This window comes from Protopterus annectens, chromosome 11.part0, assembly GCF_019279795.1.
Source record: "Protopterus annectens isolate FY-2018-M chromosome 11.part0, PAN1.0, whole genome shotgun sequence".
Taxonomy (NCBI): domain Eukaryota; kingdom Metazoa; phylum Chordata; order Ceratodontiformes; family Protopteridae; genus Protopterus; species Protopterus annectens.
Genome location: NC_056745.1, coordinates 1,157,506,676 through 1,157,529,946, shown reverse-complemented (window position 1 = coordinate 1,157,529,946; position 23,271 = coordinate 1,157,506,676). Strand labels below are relative to the sequence as shown.

General features: G+C 43.3%; 1 protein-coding gene across 2 annotated transcripts in view; it reads right to left on the bottom strand.

Annotated features, from left to right (window-relative positions):
- Positions 1 to 23,271, bottom strand: part of LOC122815755 (26S proteasome regulatory subunit 7-like) — a 435,881-nt gene that overhangs the window by 197,764 nt on the left and 214,846 nt on the right. For both annotated transcript variants that reach the window (XM_044088518.1, XM_044088517.1), the window contains exon 9: positions 20,927 to 21,014. In XM_044088518.1, coding sequence (XP_043944453.1) covers positions 20,927 to 21,014 — 88 coding nt within the window. The remainder of the gene's footprint in view (positions 1 to 20,926; positions 21,015 to 23,271) is intronic.

The window sequence follows — 23,271 nt, the reverse complement described above, 5'->3', positions numbered from 1 at the left end:
TTGCTTTATCCTTGCGCTTTTTGCCCGAGCGGGTCCGGCATCCGGCGGCATTTTATAATAAAACTAACCTGGCACAGTCTAACCTTCTCTTAATAGTGCGTTTGTTAAATCTAGCACAAGAGCGGCATCCAACAAAACAAGGTATACACAAAGTATGGTAATCCCTATGAGGTATCCGTTTCCCACAAGAAATACAGTTATTCACTTTTCTGACATCCGGTTAAATACTGAGGCAAGTTAGGACTGCAGCAATGTGGAATGAAGAACATCCGACAACCTGTGACGTCGTGGTCTGGGCCTAGGCAAGGTACACAATAAGAATGAAAGTCCTTATGAGGTATTTGCTTCCCACAAGAAATGCAATTGTTAACTTTTTCTGACATCGGACTGAGGCAACAAAAGGTTCCTCAACGGGGTACTTAGCTTTGAAGACTTCGGACTGAAATTCGATTAGAAAATCTCAGGTTTCGGCCGACCGGCACTTGCGAACTGCTTCTGCTTCGGGCACCGCGCGGCAAGAAAGACTGAAGAAAATGGCGCTGGATGCCTCTTATATACCCCTGGCGCACTGACGTTAGGGAAGAAGTGACAGCAACCGACACTGGACCAAGACTTTGGAATTCAGGCCGACTGCGGGACAGCCTGACGGCAGGATAACCCAAGTGTGATGACTGCAGCAGGGTAACACGATGAACATCTGTTTGTTCTGCTTTGGAAATCTAGTACATCATAATCAGCCTTTGAAGGAAATCCACAACAGACTCAAGAAGAGCAGACGAGTGCCATCTACCTGACATTGGTTGTAAGGGCACTTGTTTGTGCAGCAATTATCTTGACAGTAACAGACAAAGCATTTTCCAGCCTTGACTGTGGCAAAACAATGTAGCTGCATTCTCTAAAATTACTAAACGTCTGTGCAAAATATGCCGGTACTGAGAGTTCTGTACATTTCTTGAAATGACTTCAAGGAATCCCCCAAATGCTCTAGTTCATAATCATCAGACAATTTCAACATGTAACCAGAGAGAGAGAGCGAGACTGCTTTCAACAACTTGGGTTCATAAAGGACAGGACTATTACATACAATGCCAGGTCATAAAAAAGATTCTGCCAGCAAAAAGGAATCTGTGGTTGCAGTGAGACACTGTATTTTCAATACAATGAACTAGATTACGTGTCAGAGAAGGTTAACTCTGATATGCCAGAAAAAGAGATGTTAAAGTTTTTATTTACCTAAACTATTTTGCTTGGCTGACATGCAGCACAGATTAATGAAGAGATTCATAAGGACTAGCTGCTAATCTTGCCTACTGGAGACTTCTGTTTACCAAACCCATCATGCTGAAGCAAATAAGTGCAGGTTCCAGCATACATAACATCTTTTGGTCTCATTATGCGACTAGTAAACCAACCAAGTGCATCTAGATAACTTGCAATCACATTTTTTTTTAGTGTTTTTAACCCCTGTGCATGCAGACAATTAAGCCTCCTCTTAACAGCACATTACCAATCTGTTCCCTTATCTGGGAATTTCATCTAGTATCAGGGTGAGAGCTGTCCAGAAGGGGTCATCACTCAGATACACATTGAGCTGCCTAACAAATTTTCAGACATCCTGAGAACTGGGATTATTTTTTTTAAGGGCTTAATCTAACTGTACTGGGAGGGTATGAAAAGAATTATCACAGAAGCTCACAATGCCTTCCACACACAATTGCACACTTCTGCACACCCAAGCAAAACTGGTGGCTTTGCGAGCCTAACACCCAGACCCAGGCTTTCCATTTGCATCAATACCCTCTCCTCAGAAGGACTATGCCAGAGTAGGGGGCGACTTTGCCTTTCACCCCCCCCCCAAAATGATGAGCACACATCCTCCACTAGCTCTGTCTGATGTTTGAATCATTAACTGAACTCAAATCACTTGGCACGCAAGCTGAACTTCACTAATCTATACCACCACAGCTGGCTTGTTGAGCTTAAGCTACCAAGTAGAGAAACTAAACACTATGCTCAAAAGACATTCCAGTAAACTACAACTAAAGCATCAAAACCTGGCAAAAGAAGGATAAACATACAGCAAGTCTTAAAGTAAAATGGTGTTTTTTTTTCCCAAATTACACAACACGTAGTCCTCTTTCACAGCCTGCTGTCTGTGTGTGTGTGTGTGTGTGTGTGTGTGTGTGTGTGTGTGTGTGTGTGTGTGCGCGTGTGTGTGTGTGTGTGTGTATATATATACACGCACCTTTTGAAAAAATAAAGTACCATTCCACAAAATGTTAGGAGAGTTAATAAGCTGTTTTTGGCACATGCTCCCGCTCCTCTCTTCAAATGTAAGGAGGAGACAGGTTACAGACTGGACCATTTACTCTGTTCCTATGCATGTAATAAAAATACTGCTATCATGAAAAGTTTCTCTCAGGCCAGGAAACTTAGAGGTACTAAAGTACAGGACTCAAAGGTGTCAATACAAGTTTTTGGAGTATAAAATTCAAGCCCCAAGGATAGGGCATCATCCTCCTAGTTGTTTTTAAATGCAGCCATTTTAAAAACTACTACCCCTGGTTGTGGATGCACAAAAATGTCCTCTGGGTAGGTACAATGCAAAGTCAAACAGCTACACTATAAACGAGGTGTAGGGAAGACCGTTTGCAAAAAGCTCTGCTAATTTAGGACTTGATGCTCAGAGCACTTTTTTGTACAAATGCCCAGAAAAGTACACCAAAGAGAGAACCTATTCCCATTTAGATAAAAAAAGGTATTTACCATAACCTTCCACTTGTGTTGTCCATTTTCATTCTTCAATGCTGGGTTCAGATACGACTCGACCGTTACTTTATCTCATGGCCACTAAAAAGCTCTAGAGTTGCTCTCTTACTCATAATGCACCAAACTTTAACATACCCCAGACCTTGTTTGCTGATTTACCTAAAGTAGAAAGGACTAATATAATATTCCTGACAAGAAACCATATTTGGAGTGCAACATGAGGAAAAGTGGTGTCCTCATAAGCTCTCGCTCTTCCAGAAATCAACAGAGAAAAGGGTTGGTGGGTGGCAAGTTGAAAAAGAATAAAAATAGACAACACAGATGGAATGTTATGGTAAGCACATAACTTTTTTTATCTGATGATGTAAATTTTCATTCTATCCAATCAACTGTTGGGACAGAGTCCAAAGCTACCTAAATTCCCAGGTGGACTCTAAGGAAGGACATTCCTGAGCACAGATTAACCAAAGGGTGCTCTTCCCCTCAATAATAGAGCCAGTTTATAACGGATAATAAAGGTATCAGGACTGGCCCAAGTTGCAGTTGCACATATTCGTCCATAGAAGCCCTAGAGAGAAACATTAAAGAAGCTGCCGTGGACCTAGCTGAATTGGCTCTTAAAGGTTTTTGTAAGGATAAACCCAATTTACTGTAGACAAATGATATGCAGTCAGCCAGCCATCTGGCTAAAGTCACTTTTGCAACTGATTTGCCAATTTAGAATCTGCAAAGGAGACAAATAATTGATTTGTCTTCCTAATTTCTTTTGTTCTATGTAAGTAAAAACATAACTGCCTGTGGACATCCAATAAAGGCAACATATATTCACCTTTGTTTGCAAATTTAGGAAAGAAGATTGTCAGGATTAATGAACTACTTGGATATTGGATTCTGACACCACCTTAGGAAGGAAAGAAGGGGTTGGTACGTAATGTTACTCTGTCTCTATGAAAAATCAAGTAGGGAGGATCAGAGGACAATGCATGAAGTTCTGAAATTCTTCTAGCACAGGTAAGGGCTAATAGAAAAATAGTTTTTCAGGTCAGGAATTTAAAATCACATTTCGCTGCTGGATGAAAGGGGGGGGGGGTGGAATTAAGGCCTGTAGTACCGAATTACATCTCATGGTGAAGTAGGATCTTTATAGGGTGGTCTCAGCAGGACAGCGTCTCTCAAAAAAGCCTTACAAAGCGTAGATGAAGCCAAGGAAGAGCTGTCAAATCCAATACAAAAGTTAGATAGCTGCTAAATGAACTGTAACTGTTGAGGAGCTAGCTCCCTCATTAAAAATCACTGCTAAAAATTCAAGAACACTTTGTAAAGGAGCTGAGAAGAGGGCAATATGTTTCTGATTTGCCCCAAAACACGAGCTTTTTCCATTTATGTCTGTAAAATTTTCTTGTAGGAGCCTTATAAGATAAAAGTATAGGATGGACAGGGGAAGGGACCATTGGCTGTCTGGCTATTAAAGGAATTGGAGAAACCATGCTGTTAGCTTGAGGTCTGAGATATCCAGATGAGTCATGCCTGCCGGGTGAGGCAGGAGGTCTGAAATCGGATCCAGAATCCAAACTGCGTAAAGTAGACCAGGTCAAAGAAAGGGAAACCAAATCTGTCAAAGCCAGCAAGGTGCAATGAGGATGACTATGCTCTTCAACCAGGCAGCTTTCTGCAGAAATTTGGGAATTAGAGGAGTTGGGAGGTAAGCAGAGGAGACCGGGGGGGGAGGGGATCATGGAGCACAGCATCCCTCTGTGATTTCCCCCGATGGGGATCATGGCAAAAAAGTTGCTGCACTTGTTGTTTAGGGGAGAAGCAAAAAGATCACAGCAAGGCTGGCCCCATTGATGGAAAATCATTTCAGTCACTTTCATATTGTGAGACAACTCTTGAGGTAGTAGAATGGACCAGCTCAATTTGTATGTTATCATGATGGGCTTCCCCAGAATGTGCATCATCATCAGAAAGTGGTTTGAAGAGAGTGCCCACTTCCACACTCTGAGGGCTTCTCGATACAAGGGGTAAAACCTGGTTCCTCCTTGCTTGTTGATGTACCAAACTACTGACATGTCTGTCTGAATCGCAAAGTCTTATGTTCATAGGTAGGTACTAGTTGGCCCTAGGGCCTATATAAGCCTAGCCAAACGGTACGCTGGCTTTTGCCACCCAAGAAAATTATTTTCCTGTGCCCCTGTCAAGCAGAGCCACAGAATTGATCTCCAGGGTGAATTTCCTATCTCCCATCCAATCATCAAGATTTTTCTTGAAGAGTGCTAATGACAAGCTTTGTTTGATATAGATAGGTAGTTTGTTCCAGAATATGGGAAGTCTCTAGGACAGGAATCTATCCCTCCAGCATGTTTGGTTTATTGTGGTGACAAGGTATAGGTCCCTAGAGCATGTAGCTTGGAGGGACTGGGATTTCTTTAAGTGGAGCATGTCCAACAGCTCTGGGTTTGACATAGCTTTGTATGTTAGACAGAGATCGCCTCTGAGTAGGGGATATGCGACAGAGTAAAGCTGGAGTTTTTTGAGACGGCTTGCATAGGGCATCTGTTTGAGGCCGGCAATCCTCTTTGTGAGGTATTTCTCTGGCCTTTCCAGTTGTTGTAGATGTCGTGTGAGGTACATACCAAAAGGGGCGTTTTACTCTATATAATGGGTTTAATGAGTGATGAGTAGAAGGGAACAATGACCTCTCTTTTCCTGGATGAGAAACCTTTTGTGATGAGGTATGCCACGTAGAAGGATTTCCTGACTACTGTGGCAACGTGATTATCAAAGGAGAGACTACTGTCCGCCTGTGTCCCAAGGTCTCATCACACTTTCGGTGTTAAGTAGACTACCACCTATGTGGTAGTTCAAGGGTACAAAGTTTTTACCAAAATGGATGACAATGCACTTTTTGGCATTGAGCTTGAGGCCATGGCTTTGACACCAGGCATCTGTCTCAGTGAGGCCCTTTTGTAGGATGTCCACATCATTAGGAGTTTTGATTATGGCTCCTAGTTTGCAGTCATCTGCGAATTTTGTTAGCCAAAGACAGTCTGTGTTAGCCTGTATTTCAGAGAAGTAGATACCAAACAGGAGAGGACCTGGGACTGAACCCTGTGATACTCCACTTGTCACTGGTCTGAAGTTGGATTTAGAGTCTGCTACTTTCACAGTTTGGGTTCTGTCAGTGAGCCAGTTGGCAACCCATCTTGTGACATAGGGATTTATACCTAGTTTAGTGAGTTTATCTAGAATTCCCGAGTGGGGGATGATGTTGAAAGCCTTGGCGAGATCTAGATAGGCTGTGTGAACCACCTTACCCTCATCTAGGACTTTGGTGACTGCTTCAAAGTCGTCTATCAGGTTTAGGAGACATGATCTGCCTTTTACAAACCCGAACTGGGTAGGGTCCAGAGTTTGGAGATTACCAATGTCATTGTTTATAAGTTCCATGATGATACGTTCCATAGCCTTGCAGACCAGGCTCATCAGGCTAATGGGGCAGTAGTTCCCTGGTCCGTGGTGGCTCCACCTTTGTGGAGTGGGATAACCGTTGCTGTGTGCCATTCAGTGGGCACAAAGCCTGAGGTGAGGCTATGATTGAACATAGTACTTAGGTGGGGTGCCAGTTCGTTCTGTAGTTCATGTAGAACGCAGCCTGGGATGTTGTCAGGTCCCATGGATGCTGTGTTCTTGGCTTTGGAGAGTGTTTTTTTTTACCTGTGCAGCCGTGATTACAGGAACTTTGCATTCTTCCAGTATAGAGATGGGCCCTTTAGTGGATGAGAGAGGGGTAAAGATAGCACTGAACCTATCTGCCAGGATGTTGGCAATATCAGTTGGTTCTGTATATTTAGTGCCATTGTGCTGTAACTCAGAGCAGATCTTGCCATTGAGATTCTTGACATAGCTATAGAATGCTTTGTGGCAGTCTTTAGAATCAGTGGCGATTTTGTTTTCGTAACTAGCTTTGGAGGATTTTATGAGGGATCTCAGCTTCCTACTGAGGCTGACCACGGAGTTCCTCCAATCATGGGATTTTACTTTTTTTTGCAACAGTTCCTTTCTTCTGTTGTAGAGTTTATGGCAGGGGACCACCAGATTGGCTTCCCTTTTTTGGAGGATAGCATCTTGGTTCTGTTAGGGATTGCACGATCCATGCACTCGTGCAAGTGCTTATAAAGTGCAATTGTACAGGATTCTGCAGTCATACTCTACTGTCCATCAGCATGGATGTCGTGAAGTTTGCCACTTCTGTCTTAAGAAGCGTGAAGTTGGCTTTGGAGACATTTTTTACGGTGGTTTCCCTAATGGGGGGGTGTCTAGGGTGATTTGCTTGTGGTCGGATCTGACCAACAAGGAATTGACCTCTGGTGTGGAACACCGGTTGCCCATGTTGGTAATGACCAGGTCTAGGATATTGCTGCCCCTGGTGGGGGTGTGGATAAGTTGATCCAAGGTGTTGGAATTTATGAATTCCAGAAAACGTTGAGCACAAGAGTTAGTACACGAGTAGTTTTCCCAGTTAATGGTGGGGTAGTTTAAATCACCCTTTATTAGGGTGTTAGATTGTACCCTAATATTTTCCAGTGTATGAAAAAATGAGGAGTGGGAATCCTGGGGCATGGTGAGGGATGTGTAGCAAGCTACAATTTGGATTGCGGTCTTGCCCAAAGTTAGTTGCACTTGGATAATCTCGGATGCATTATGCTGGGCAACTAGCTGGAGGTGAGGATATCCTTAATGAATATGGACACGCCTCCACAGTTAGTGCTTCGGTCCAGGTTAGGTGGCCGAAAGGTGTGGTATGAACTATAGCCTGGTAATGCAGGGGTGCTCTCTGGAGCCTTGAACCAGGTCTTTGTCACTGCACAGATGTCAATGTTCTCCATTTTAAGGAGTGCCTCGAGTGAGTGCATTTTGAGGTTTAGACTTCTAGCATTAAGTAGCATTACCCTCACATTTTGCTTGCTTGTACCTGTTATGGTGGTGAATTTGTCATTTGAATCTCGCCTAAAAAAGGCACTATAGGGGTGGCAAGAGCCTTAGCCAGTATCCGGAATCCCAAGGGCGACAGGTGCAGGCCATTTCTGGCAAAGCATCGTGGTTTGTTGATCATGTCATCCCAGGCAGACAGATACTGGATCCCCTTAGAATGACACCAAAAGCTTAGCCAATTGTTTGAAGTCAATCATTTTGTCCTTGTACTGTGGTATTCTGGGTGAAGGCAGGATGCTACAAAGGGCTAGGGTCATACCTGCCTGGACTACAAGATCGGACAGCTCCTCCATGTCTCTTTTCATGTAGTCCAGGGAGGTACATCTCAGGTCATTCACACCAACATGGACAATGACAGAGTCATATTTGTACTTGTTGTGGAGTGACCTGAGTGCATGCGTTATGTGGTGTATCCTGGCACCTGACAGGCAGCTAACAGTAACTTTCTCCTTGTTTAGCCTGGTGAGTGGAACATCAGTGTGCCTGACTACAGAGTCACCCATGACTAGAGTGTTGGATAAGTTGTTATGCCTTATGGGCTGTGGTTGAGTGGCACACTGAGTATGTGAGCTATGTGTCATTTGGGTTATGTTGGGGGGTGGAGGCTGCTTGCATTTCTGCTTTGGAGGTCCCTGTTGCTTGGGTAGATTTTATTTTAGAGCCTCTGCAAATGTAGGTGTGTGTGTGTTTGGTGGTGTAGGTTTTGAGGGACTATGTGACGAGTGTGGCGTGGTGCAAGCGTTTACCTTCTCCTCTTGACTGTCTATCTAGTCCAGTCTTGGGGAGAGCTTTGCTTCCGATTTGGCTATATAAGTGCATCTCTCACAGGTTGCAGTGTTGGGTGGCAGGAGGAGAGGGTTGTCTGTGTACATGAGGCAATTGCTGCATTGCCCCAAGATGCCCGGATTCATCAGGTAGACAGGAGAAAACACCGGGAGCTGACCCTTAGACATGCTTGACATGCTTGGATAGGAGTTTAAGTACTAAAAACTGTTTTCCTCTAGACATGTGAGGAAAGTTGAGTGCTGTAGTAATTTGCAGCTTATTTATTGCTTACAATGAGTTCCGAACAAGTGCCGAGCTCAAAGAAACAGATTTGAATGCTGAAACTAGAAAACTGTCTAGTTCTAAGAAACAAAATTAAGCTAGAAAGCTTCCCTCCAACACAGAAAGACTTGGGGGCTCAAAAGCTTACAAACAGTCCTGGATACAGCAAATCTGTATCTGGACTAGATGACTTACAGGAAAGGAAGGAAACAAGCTTAGAAATTTTTTTTTTTTTTTGTAAAGTGGAAAGGGGAAAGGAGGAGCAGAAACTAAGTGGGTTGGCTTTCTCAAATGTTCTCCCTGGATTAGGTAGAATGAGGTAATGACACTAGACTGGGAGGAGTGTCTCAGATCAAATTTACAGTAGGGGTGGGCAACTGCAAAGCCGCCAAAGTATAAAAACAGGATACCAATAGAGAGGGAGGGTGGGAAACAAAAATCAGAACAAGCAAACCCAACCAGATGCTTAACAATTGTAGAAAATGTCTAGTTAATACCTCACACACAGTGAAACTAGCTAGCAAAGTATATGCAGACAATAAAAGGGACATAAATAACTCAGATATAAGCAAAAACAGAATACTTAATGTTATATATCACAGATTAGTTGGCTAAGAGCCCTTCTGATTAGTTCAGTGTGAAATGGCTTGAAAGGCAGACAGTCTCAGAAGGCTTGCAACACTAACAGCACTGCTCTCATTTTCAGGACATTGATATGCACATTGGCCTCTTCGGGGGACCAAGTGCCTTGGACCGTCTTCCCCAGGTGGTGCCTCCCCATCCAATCTGGGAAGCGTCCATGGTCACTATTGCCTTGGGCTGAGGGAGAATGAAAGGACGGCCTTGTAAAACCTGAACTGATCAAATTCACCACCAGAGGTTCTTCTTGCATGCCTAAGTGATTCTTATTTGGGCTGATATGCATTGATAAAGAATAGACTAGTGTGTTGCTTGCATTCACTGATGAATTCTCATATGACATCTTGTTAGAGGAACTAAAACTATGGCCACTGACACTGAGGCTTGAAGAATCAACCTGGCTGAAATTTTTGTACGGTGTACTGTTTTCCTGACCTAGAATTGTACAGTTGTGTACCTACCATAAATGTAGATGTTCGAGTGTATTCACTGTTGCAGTCATTACACTTGGGTTATCCTGCTGGCAGGCTTACCCGCAGTCGGCCAGAATTCCAAAGTCTTGGTCCGGCATCGGTTGCTGTCGTCTATTCCCTGACGTCAGTGCGCCAGGAGTATATAAGATGCAGCTGACGCCAATTTCTTCAGTTTTTCTTGCCCCACGTCAGGTGCCCCCAATTAGGTAGGCAATACATATTGCTAATAAAAACATACAGTAAAATAAAAACAATACCTTCATCTACAAGCAAATACACCACATAGGTTGTATAGGACAGAAAGGTATAGATAAGTCCCAGCAAAGAAAGGGGGAATGGAGGGTGGGTAACCTGGACTGCAACAGTGAATACACTCTAACATCTACATTTATGGTAGGTACACAACTGTACTATGTTTATCGCGTTTCACTGTTGCAGTCATTACACTTGGGTTGAATCCCAAAGCTGAGGTAGGGTGGCTGGGCCTAAATAGGATTAGGAGTGGCTATGAGGCCCTGCAGAACTGCAGTGGCGAAGCCTGCTCTGGATTTAGAGTAGAGTAAAGAGGCAAGTGGTAATGCATGGTAAAGGTGTGCACTGAACTCTAAGTTGCAGCTTCCAAAATATCCTTGGTTGGTACTCCTCTGAGAAAAGCTGCTTAAGTGGCTGCTGCCCTGGTAGAATGTGTCCTAATGTTGTTAGGCACTGACTTTCCATGCTGTGCATGGCAGAAATTAATACAGTGTCCTATCCACTTTGAAACAGTCTGCTTTGAGATAGCCTTTCCTTGTGATCCTGCAGCATATGCTACAAACAGTTGGTCAGTTTTTCTGAAAGCTTTTGTTTTGTCCAAGTAGAAGCGTAACTGCCTGTGTATGTCCAAAGAGTGCAGAAGTCTCTCCCCTTTATTCTGGGGATTTGGATAAAATGTTGGCAAATGAATGGTTTGGTTAAGAGCCACACTGGATACTACCTTTGGCATAAATGTTGGGTTTGTCCTTAGAGAAACCCTGTCTGGATGAAAAATGATAAAAGGTTCCACTGCCATTAATACCTGTAACTCTGAGACTCTTCTTGCTGAAGTTATTGCTAGGAGCAGAGCAGTTTTCCATGATAAAAATTTTAAATCAGCTGTATTGGCTGTATCAAAAGGAGGTAAAGTGAGCTTTTCCAAGACAAAGTTGAGGTCCTAAGTAGGTATTGGTGCTCTCCGGGGGGTCTTATGTTTTTAGCCCCTCTGAGGTACTGCCTTAGTAATGGATGAGAGAAAATAGGAGGTTCCGTGTTGTAATGAGCTGAAATGGCAGCGGTATGGATCTTAATTGATGAAAAGGATAGGCCTTTGTCCAGCATCTCAGTTAGGTATTGTAAAATCTGAGGGATATTTGGAACAATTGGGTCAAAGCCTTGTGCCTGGTTCCAGGCGCAGAATCTCTTCCATTTGTCTGCATATGATTTCCTGGTGCTGGGCCTCCTGGCTTCCAAATTGACATCCATAACAGCTTTAGAGAGAGATGTGGCCTGAATGGCTATATTATCTGCCATGCAGCCAGATTTAAGGTTCTAAGTTGGCTGTGCAGGATCTGACTGTTTTGTTGAGTCAGAAGATGAGGAATTTGAGGTAAAGTCCAGGCTGGGCCTTGAGCCAAGTTCTTTAAGATTGGGTACCAGTGCTGGCGTGGCCAGTCTGGGGCAATCAGGATCGTTTTTGGCCTCTTTTGTCTGACTTTTAGGAGCACCTTGGGAAGGAGAGGCAGTGGTGGAAAGGCATAAACATTTAGGGTTTTCCAGCTGAATGAGAGAGCATCCACTTTCCATGCTTGTGAGTGGTAAGTCCTTGTGCAGAATTTCTGTAGTTGGCAGTTGAGAGGGGAGGTGAAAAGATCTATGTCCGGCCATCCATTTCTTTATTATCATGCTGAAGACCTGTGGATTTAGTTTCCACTTGTGATGATCCATGAAGTTTCTGCTTAGATCGTCTGCCAGAGTATTTTTCTTTCCTGGCAGGAATTGTGCTTGCAGATGAACTTGATAGGTCAGTGCTGTGTTACACAAAGTCAGGGCTTGCCTGCAGAGGGGATATGAATGCGTGCCCCCTTGCTTATGAACAACATAACTGTGGTGTTGTCCGTCTTTAGTAATAGTTGTCCTGGATGCAGTAGGTCCTTGAAATCTGTCAAGGCATTCTGTACAGCTAGCATCTCTTGATTGATGTGAAGATGCATTTGGTCTGCGGACCACTTGCCCTGAATACATTTCCCTGCCATGTGCACCCCCCAGGCATAATCCGATGCATCTGTTAGTGTCTGCCTGGCTGCGGGTAAAGTCAAACGCTGTCCCTTTTTGTGGTGACATGCCAGTGCCCACCATCGAAACTCCTGTTGCAGGCAGGGAATAAGAGTTATTATTGCTTCCAGGCTGTGGCAATGTTGAGTCCAAACACTTTTTAGATACCATTGTAACTTCCTCATATGCAGTCTTGCACATGGAATTAGCAGGATGCAGGATACCAGATGCCATGAACCCCAAAGCCTGCAGAATTTTTCTTGCAGGTAGCCGGGTTTTTGTTGCCATCATTTGAAAGTAATGAGTCAGTTGCCTTTGCTTGTCTGGCGTGAGATAAGCCATCTGGGCAGTTGTATTTAAGCTTGCACCCAGGAATATTATCACTTGAGAGGGCACTAGTTTTAACTTCTTTTCGTTTACTGTGTACCCTAGGCCACTTAGTAATCTTTTTACAAACGCCAGATGCTTTAGTAGAATGTCCTTGCTCTCTGCTTGAATAAGGCAGTCGTCCAAGTAAAGATATATCTGAATTCCTTTTTGTCTGCACAATGCAATCACTGGTGCCAGGCATTTTGTGAAGACCCTGGGTGCAGTAGATAAGCCAAAGGGCAGTGCAGAGAATTGGTAATGCATTGTGCCAGCTATGAATCTGAGGTATCTTCTGCAATTTTGTCTGATTGGGACATGCAGGTATGCCTCTGAGGTCCAAAGTAACAAGCCAAGCCTTCTTGCCCAGCATGGATAGAAGTTGCTGTAGTGTCAACATTCTGAATTGATAGACAGGTCCAGTATGGGTCTCCAGGCTTTGTCCTTTCTGGGGACCAAGAAAAGTCTTGAGTAAAATCCTTGTCCTTGTTCTTGCTGTGGTACTTTTTGAATAGCTCTCATGTCCATGAGAGCTGTAATTTGTTTTTGTGCCTCTGCCCATTGATTTTGTGGCAGGTCTGGCAGTCCTTTTGACCTTGGTAGGGTGTGAAAGTGGAACCTGTAACCCTGAGAAACAATATTCAGTACCCATTTGTCCTGGGTGATTATGTGCCAATTTTGTGAGAAAAGTGCTAGCTTTCCCCCTAACGGTGCTGCCAAAAGGTAAATGCTTGGCATTTGAAAAGGGAAGTCACTGGGACTGTTTCCTATAAGGCTGTGACTTGTCTTCTCCTTTGGGGGTTGAAGCACCCCATTGTCTATGTCTGTAAGAGCCTTGGGGCTGAGATCTGCTTCTTGGGCGTCTGTATCTGTCTCTTTGTGGCCTGTCTGACACTGGAAAGGACCAGTTTTTAGAAGGCCAATTTCTGCTAAATCTAGATGGCTGTACCTGTACGAAATCCTTTACGGTCTGCATTGATTTTGCTTTATCCTCCATTTTCTTTAATACCTCTTCTGCCTTAACACCAAACAAAGTATCATGCTGTAAAGGAGCATCCAATAATTTTGCTTTAACATGATCAGGTAAACTTTGTTCTTTTAACTAAGCATGCCTTCGAATGACAGATACTGTAACTGCGGCTCTAATGAATCTAATGAATCAAAACCACATTGCAGAGTATGCTTTCCCACTTGTTCAGCTGCATGCAATAAATCCTGCATTTCCTGTCAGGACATTCTGAGCTTGTAAGCATTTTCTGTTTTAACAAAGACAGTAAATATTGTTGGTATTTAAGCATGTGAAACTGGCAGTTCAAAGCCAGTGTAAACTTTTTTCCCCCCATCTATCCAGTGCTCTAGAATCCCTGTCAGAGGGGACTGGGTTTTTTTGCAGTGGAAGCCTTTACCCCTTTGCACCCTGAGAAATAGTTTCTGGGTCAGCTGCAGGGTTTTATAAAGAAATTTATGAGTCCCCTGTAGTACCTATCTGGCTTGACTGGTGCTAGGGGTAAAGAATCAGGGGACAAACTAGATTTTCAAAAAACATCATCAACAATATCTAGCACGGGGGGTATAGCAAGGGACCTGTGCTGAGGCAATAAAAGAAAATCTCTGAGCCTTTTCTTTGATTCTGAATAATCCTGGTTCTCTCAATGGAAATGCTCCCTCATGGTGTGCAAAGTTTCCACAAAAGAGTAATCCTCAGGAGTAGAGGCTGAAGGGATACAGATACATTCTTCAGCATCAGAGTCCTCATAGGGAGGAAGAAAGTATCCCTGGTCTGAAGAGGAATCAGAGGAAATAGAAACCTGGTCAGAGGATTCATAGTCTGTGTCCTGCCTAGGCCTTTTATCGGGGGGGGGGCCCTGATCAAAGTAATTAGGTCTTCGGCCATTTTGAGCATCTGTTTCTTTGGCATGGATGACTGTCCAGGAGAATACTGTACTTGTTTCTTTGTCTTTAATGGTGTTTTAGACTTTGCCTTGGTTGCTGTAGTTGACTTGATAGTAAGCTGTGTAAGTCTGAAAACACCCTCAGAAGCAGATGCCTGCTCAGCAGCTCTGGACCCATCTGAGGGAATAGTTTCCGTAGGCCCAATACCTTGATTTTCCAGAGGTCTAGTTGTCTCCGCGTGGGAGTCGGAGGCGGCCTGTGGCTCTGAGGTAGCGGGTGTCAGGGGCTGCAAAAGCGCCTCACTGAGAACCGGCGAACGGCCTAGAAGAGGTTTAGTCGTCGGTTTTGGACCTCGGATGCCTGTCCTTTTCCTTATCTTTGCGTTTTTTATGAATTGCGGTCGTCGGTTGCTCCGACGGCATTATGTAGTTAAACCTTCGGCCAAAATAATGGAATGCAAAATCAAACAGACGCTTAATAGTGCGTTGGTTGAACCTAGCACAAAACAGACAACTAGAAATGTCGTGGTCAGGGCCTAGGCAAGGAATACAGTAAGAGTGAAAACACTTATGAGGTATTTGCTTCCCACAAGAAATACAATTGTTAACTTTTACTGACATCGGTCTGGAGCAAGAAAAAGTTTCCCCAACGGGGTACTTAGCTTTATTGAAGACTTCGGTTCTGAAATTCAATTTCAAAAATCTCAGGAGTCAGCCGACCGGCACTTGCGAACTGCTTTTGCTTCGGGCACCGCGCGGCAAGAAAGACTGAAGAAAATGGCGTCGGCTGCATCTTATATACCCCTGGCGCACTGACGTCAGGGAAGAGGAGACAGCAACCGACGCCGGACCAAGACTTTGGAATTCTGGCTGACTGCGGGTAGCCTGCCAGCAAGGATAACCCAAGTGTAATGACTGCAACAGTGAAACACGATGAACATCTGATAGTTTGCACTCCTGAGAGAGGAATAGAAGCTGTCATTGATACCGTGTTGAAAACCACTCCAATGAATTCCAATGCCTGAGACGGCTGTAAGTGAGACTTGTTGTAATTTATGGTCATCCCCAGATGGCAGCAAGTCTGGAGTACCTGATCTCTCGCTCTTATTAGTAGATGCCTGGTCGGGACGGTAATGAGCCAGTCGTCTAAGTATGGAAACACTTGAAATCCCTGCAGCCTCAAGTGAGCTACTACTACTGCCATGTATTTGTTGAACACCCTGGGGGCCACGTTGAAGCCAAACTACAGTGTTCTGAACTGGTAGAGACTGGCTCCCAGCCAGAAGCGTAAATACCTTCTGGATTGTCTGTTCATTTTTGTGCGACAGACCTTCAGGATGTGTACTACCGAGCACATCCGGTTATATTTGCCCAAAAAGGGCAGAATGGACTGAAATGTGACTATCTGAAACTTTGTGTGAAGAACAGACCTGTTCAAATCGCTGAGACCCAAAGTAGGTCTCCAGTCCCCTGTTTTCTTTGGCACTAAAAAGAATCTTGAGTAACTTCTGAATTCTATCTGGTCTGGTGGGACCTCTGGATGACTCTTTTTCTAACAGCTTTTGTATTTCTATTGCTGCTGTTTTCCTCTTACTGGGTGGGTGGAACATAGGGAAAGTCCGATACAGAATGAGGTGGTACGGAAAAGGGAATAATATAACCTCTGGATATGATCCTAAGCACCCATGTATCTCTTGTGATGTCCAGCCAGGCTCTCCGGTGCAGGGAATCCCTGGACCCCTGATTCTGCAGACCTCCTCTACTGCATGGACAGCATCATCCATTCAAATTCCCCCCTATGCTCCTGGGGGAACTATCTCAACGTGAATCTTGGAAATGGACCCTGGGACTTTCTGAACCAAATCTTTCATCCATCACGTTGATTCCCAGAAAGGATCTTTGAGGAGTTGAAAAACTTACACCCACTGCAGACAGGGTCTTTCTGTACTTTTCTCACCTAGAGAGTGTGTCTAACTTTAGGGCGAAACAATGAACTGCCAAAGGGTGCATTGATGAATGAGGACTTGAAGGGCTCTGTAAAAATCACACAAGCGCACCCAGACATGCCTCCCTATGGAAAAACCCGAACCCGCCACCCCTGAGGCACATGTGGGATCCAGAAGGAAGATCCAGAGGGGGAAAGACCATCTCTGTCTTGCTGAGGCAAAGAAAACTCTCTCCACCACCTCAAAGACAGAACGCCCTGGAGAGAATGCAGCAGACAGAGCAGAGAAGTCATGTTTCTGGCCTACCGGCTCAGTCTCCTTCGAGGGTAATGCACTTGAGGCAGAGGTTAGAAATGAGCTGTCCAATGTTGAGGCTTTGAGCGGCAGAGACAGCTCCAACAACTTCTGAGTTGACTCTAACACCTCAGATCTGACAGGGGTGGTATGGCTCCAAGAATAATCCAGCTCCAAAAGCATTGGAGACAGAGTGCTCAGAGACTTCCTCTGAGCTGAAGATGCAAATATTTTTGGATACGATCACGACAGTCTTGGCATACTCAGATCCAGGGGCTCTGAAATGAATGGCCGGATTGGAGAAGGAACTGAGAGAGGTTGAGTAGTCCAAATTAAGGCTTCCTGAACTGAAGGGGTAGGAGCTGGGAGAACTCCCATCTGTAGCTGCACCAAGAGAAATTTCCTCATCATTCTGTCCACATCAGCTTCGGTCAGACTTCTGGACGAAGTTAAGGTTGAGGACTTACAGAGTGTCGGAGTTCCATAAAAAGGAGAAGGTACTGGAGCAACAGTGGGCGAGTACCTAGTTCTTGGTAAGGGTCCCGGATCCGAAGAGGCAGTTGTCAGATTTGGTGCTAATATTCTAGAAGTAGTCCTCCGATCCAATTTATGATTTTTCTTGGCAGCTCCGTGGATGATGGAGTCAAGGATCTTGAAGGTTTAAGAGACTTAGTGGAAGTCTCCTTAGTTTTAGACTTAGAGGGCTTAGCTCCAGCAATAGCCTCATAGAAAGATTTAGGGAGTTACCCCTCCAAAACAAGTTTATTCTTTCGGTCCACAACGGCATGCAGGTTAAAGTTTTTATACATTAAACAGTCAACATGAAGTTGATCCAGGCCCAAATAATAAACCACTAAATGCATAAAGAATGTGCATCAGACAAGGGCAACTTGTGCTAGCACTTTTGGCACTTCTTAAAATCTGAACAGTCTTTTTCTGACATCCTGAAGTATAAAATACTAAAAAAGAAAGATAAGAAGAAAAATCTTTTTTTTTTATAATAAGTAAAGGGAAAGGAGGGAGACATCAACGATGGTATGAAGAATTACACTAAACTAGTGTAAAGGCAGGAAAAGAAAAAAATAGCTACAAACAATGGTAAAGAGAGACTACACACAGAGTGTAAGAAGAGGGAAGATTTACAGAAATGAAAAGGATAAATTATTATAGACAAATAGAAATTTGAAAAACTTATCGTTTTATCAAATTGCTTGAGAGCTGAAAGCGACCACATCTATTCATAAAAACAGCAAACGAGATCTGTGGTATGTTAGGGGTTTGTGCATTATGGGTAAGGGAGAAGCTTGAGAGCTTTTTGGTGGCAACAAGCTAAAGTAACGCCCGAATCAGATCCGAAGATCAGATCCAAACCCAACAGTTGAGGACAGAATGAAAATTGACCTTGCATTAATATTTTCTAGTTCCTATTCTCCTGAAACATCTCAACCTCTTCCAAAAGCCTGAACTTTATATTATCAAGCTATCAGGATCCATGTAGCAAGTTTTGGGTCCTAAGGTGCAGATGTGCCAAGATTTCTACCCTTTTGTGTCAGAATCATGCTGTGCTGTAGCAGAAGTATGGGTTTTTCTTGAACCAAATGAAATGTACTAAACTACAGCTGTCATAGCACAGGATGATCAAGCAAACCATTTCCCTGCTTACCCATTCTTTTTACAAAACCCCTGTCATCAAAAGTAAAGGGAAGATGTATGACAGACTGATCTGCATGTGCTGAAGGTGTCCACTGTCCAGGCATTCAATGGAAAACAGACTTAAATTTAATGATTTTTCCTCCAACATACATAATCTATGAAAAAGAGATGCCACCTCTCAGAGATGTCCCAAAATACCCTGGGATCCAGCTTCCACTCAGCTATTACTCAAGGACCTGCGAAGATTGTCCACAAGCATATTCTGAGCTCAGGGGATGCAGGATGCTTGAAAGTGCAGTCCCAGTTGTACTTCAGTGTCTCAGATTATTAGGGTCAGCCTGTACAGCTGGCAACAGTGGCTGTCTTATTGCCTGTTCACATTCTGTATCACTTTGGTGCTGTCTAGTAATGGTGCAGCAGACTACTATCCTCTGTGGAATTATATACAGTCCGAACCTATTTTAGTGCCTTTAGGGAATGACACTGGTAGTATCTCTGGTGTCTAGTGATCTATACCCCTGTCCCATATCTTTCATTTTTTTTTCTAACTGCCTTTCAGACATGAGATTCAAAGTATCCCAGATTTCTATAGTGTTTCCCATCCACATCTTCCGAGTTACTGCTGGTGCCTGGTTCCCAGTACTCCCCCAATGTGTTAAGACTTGGTCAGTGTAAGGGAGTGTGGAGGTAATGACAGCACCCCCCCAAGCCCATACTGTTTGGAATATATTTCTCCAACATGCAAGCTAAAACTAAAGGTCTGTGGCTGACAAAGTATGCTGATGACTGCAAACTGGGAGCGGTCGTAGAATCTCCAAATGCAACTTCCTACAAGAGGGTCTTACACAAACAAATGACTGGTGCCAAAGTCATGGCCTTAAACTCAATGCAAAAAAATGTACTATCATCCCTTTCGGTAAGAATAATGTTCCTGCCAGCTATCACATCAATAACACCCTAAGTACGCACTCAGTGGTGAGAGACCTGGGCACAAAGGTTGACAGTGACCTTACCTTTGATCACCATGTCTCCACAGTGGTAAGAAGGGCATTCTATGTTGCTCATCTCATAAGTAAGGGCATTGCCTCCAATAAAAAAAGAACTTATAACCTCCCTGTACTCTTCCCTCATCAGGCCAATAACTGAGTACAACTCCCCTTATTGTATGTACCCTTTCAAGCACCTGCAGAAATTGGAGAGACCACAAAGGTTCCTCACAAGGAAAATTCAAGGTCTTCAGCATCTGTCCTATGAGGACCATCTGAATTCACTATCACTTTATTTTGTTTCATACAGACTGCTCAGAGGCGATCTCTGCCTTACATACAAGGCAATCTTTGACCTTGCTTTATTGGAAATGCTGCACATCCGTAAGTCAAATAGTACATGGGTTATTCACTCTAATGGCCTTAACCTTGTATGTGACATTAACAGAACCTTCTGGATGGGCAGATTTGTCTCCCAGAGGTTACCATACCTTTCAAACATACTCCCGCTTCATGTCAAGCAGAGCACCTCAATGGCCCTCTTCAAATGCAGACTGGACGATTGGATGGGTAAGCCTAAATTCACCCCAGGGGTTTCACTGATGTCTCTCTTGGACAGGGTGATGGGTGCTGATCATGGAAATAAAGGTAAAACTTGGCTAGGCTTCTAAGGGCCCTAGGGTCATTAGCCTAGTAACCTCCTATGATCCTATATACATACAATCGCACATTCATACATACACACAAAAAGTTCCCCATGCACACATGTATGGGTCTGTGTGCATGCTCACACACACACACACACACACACACACACACACACACACACACACACACACACACACATACCAACCCTACCTGTTCACTAAACTCCTCGGTACTTAACCTCTACTGACATAGATGAGCACAAGCTTTTGCCCGTGTTCATTACCATGAGCTGCTAGGAGCATCTATATAAATGGCTTACAGCAGGCAGTTCTCTGGAAAAGTACACGGCTAATTAGCATATGACCCCCACCCCCAAATCTGTCCTTAACATTTAGCAATGCTGAAGAGAAAGCCCACTGCAGTTCTACAAGTCCTCATGTTGCAATACCAAGGTAAGACGGCCTCTGAATTAGAAATGGTTACCAAGAGGTGTACACCTCAAAACATCCTTTCTGAATTGGGGCCTCTGTGCATAATTACTGGAATTTATTTCAAAAACATGTGGTATTCACAACTATGAATGTCTAATGTGACAACGTTCCTCCAGGTTTCCAATCCTATAAGAAATCAAGTAAATGCATGTAGTATAGTACAAAATGTTTGCTCAAGATACTGCTTACCCCTATCCCATTTTACCTAAATGTAAAAATGAAATGCTCAGTAGTAGTGCTCCAAAGCACTTTACCACACTGCTGTATTACTGAGCTAGTTCAGAAAATATGCAGTTATTTTGATACCGTTCATTAATGTACTTGCTCAATGTGACTGCTTGCATTATCACCTCATATAACACTCATAAAATCAAGCAGTGTGCTTCAGATGCCCACTCATTTACTTAATAAAAAATAAGCAGAAATGGTCAGGTTGAAACAAACCTCCAATAGCATCAATTTCATCAAAGAATATTAAGCAAGCCTTCTTTGTTCTGGCCATTTCAAACAACTCACGGACCATTCTAGCACCCTAGAAAGAAAACAAAAACATTACTTTGCAACAGCAACACAAAAATAATTAAAACAACCATAACAAATTTTATTTGACCAAAAAAATTAAATCACATCATAGTTTCAAAGTTAATTAAAATGTGGCTTACTAAGCTGCATTGTTCATAGTATGAGTTGCTGTTGTTGAGTGCTACACAGAAAAAAAAAATCTAACTACATGAAAAAAGCAGAGGCAATTGCAGCCAAGAGTGTGGGGTAGAGATGAAATAAGGTATAAAGCTGAAGACTGCCCAAAATGTTCACCAATTACTGTAGTTCTGACATCTTCCTGATTTCATACATTACTCAGTCTTCACTGAAGAATGATAACCAAGCTTTTAAGCAATTCCCTCTAAGATGATAAAACTGGGACTCAAAGAAACACCACCGGTACTACCATTCTATGTCCAGCATATGTAACTAACCTGATTGGTTTACTTCCTTCCCTCCTTTCCCATACCCCCTCCATCATAACTAATATAACCCACTTCTCTTACTCTACCTCATCTGCCTTTCCCTCACTTCCTCTACTCCTCTCCTCACACCCACTAGCACTGTTTAACTTTTCTAATACTTCCTCCACTGACCTAATTCGCCCATCTTCTGATTCTTCCTACCTATTTTCCCTTACCTCCACTTTCAAGCTGCACTATCACTTTACAGAATATATCCACTGATAAGCCTATGGATTAAACTGCTGTCTACATGAAATCTACTGTACAGTTCAACTATTGATTGTAATTGTATCTAATAATGTATTAATGTTTAATCTTTCTTTATTAATCTTCTGCATCATACACCATGTATACTGATGTCATATTTTACTCAATATGATCCAATGAAAATGTGTTCTTATGTTGTTGTTGGTCTTTCGGCTTTTCCCGTTAAGGGGTTGCCACAGCGGAACTCTGGTCCACTAATGATTGACAGCAGATTTTTATGAAACGCCGAGGTGCCAGCTCGACACCCAACCTTCAACGAAGGCACGCCCATTTATGCACGCATGTCTTTCGAATGCTACCCAACCGCGGGGAGGACATGCAGACTCCACACAGAAGGCACTCCCAAGCCCAGCCGAGAATCGAACGGGAGAACCTCTTGCTGTGAGGTAACAACGCTACCGCCGTACCACAGCAGCGTCTGTAATTTTCTTTTACGTCTGCAGTTTCTTTTTAATTACCCATGGAGCTTTTCTCCCTGGACGTCTAGAAAATGGGCTCTGTCCCAGTCAGACACTCCCAGTAAATAGATGTTAAATAAATAAGATAAAATAAATAAATTATAGAGGGATAGCTGTGAGAAGGAAGAAAAATCAGGAGATTACTCGATAAGGGCAGCATGTATCCTAGCATAGTACAAGCAGCAAATGGTATTAGGCTAAAGGGTGCAGTGAGCAGAGGACTAATAACAAAGGCATTAAAGCACGTGAGATGGATATATTCACAGCAAAAAGGAAAATGAGCAGAACTACAAAAAGGAATATTAGAAAAGATATGAGAGCAAGTTATCAGATTACCAAAACATGCAACAAAATAAAGGACATATTGAATTTTTGACTGGCAATGTTTGCACAGCTGTTTTTATACCCTACCAAGATTAAAGACTTTTCTGGGTGCCACACAGAGAGTTGATGGAGGTGTGAGACAGGAGAAACGGGTACACAGTTCCATATACTGTGGGCCTGTCCAAGACTCCACTTATTCAAGAAGAAAGTGGGAAATCTGAAAACAATAGCAACGTAGGATATACAACTAATTAAACTGTTTATTTATACATCAGTCCCCAGGATAAAACAGCAACATAGGAATCTAATACCAATGGTTAAGCTTGTGGTAAAAAAAAAAAAAAAAAAAAGCAATTATTATAAGATGGAAAGCATCAGCTCCATACTTGTGAAGTAGTAGGAATGGTAGAAAGAATAAAAAGGAAAGAAACAGAACTGGAGTGGAAGGGGATGGCAGGATGAGTCAATGAAAAATGGAAAGAATGGATGCCTTGAACAAGGAAGAAGCATTAGAAGAATAAAGAAAAGGGAGGTGAGAGGAGTGGTAAGAATGAGTAAGGCAAGGTATGAAGCACTTCCAAGGAAGGAAAAGAGAAAACAATTCAGAAAGTACCACAAGCGTAAAGACATTGGTAGAAGGGAGTTTGTGTACAGTTTAAGCAATCTGCATAGCAATTATACATAAATAATAAAGCATGTAGCAAGAGGTTCTCCAGTTCAATTCTCGGCTGGG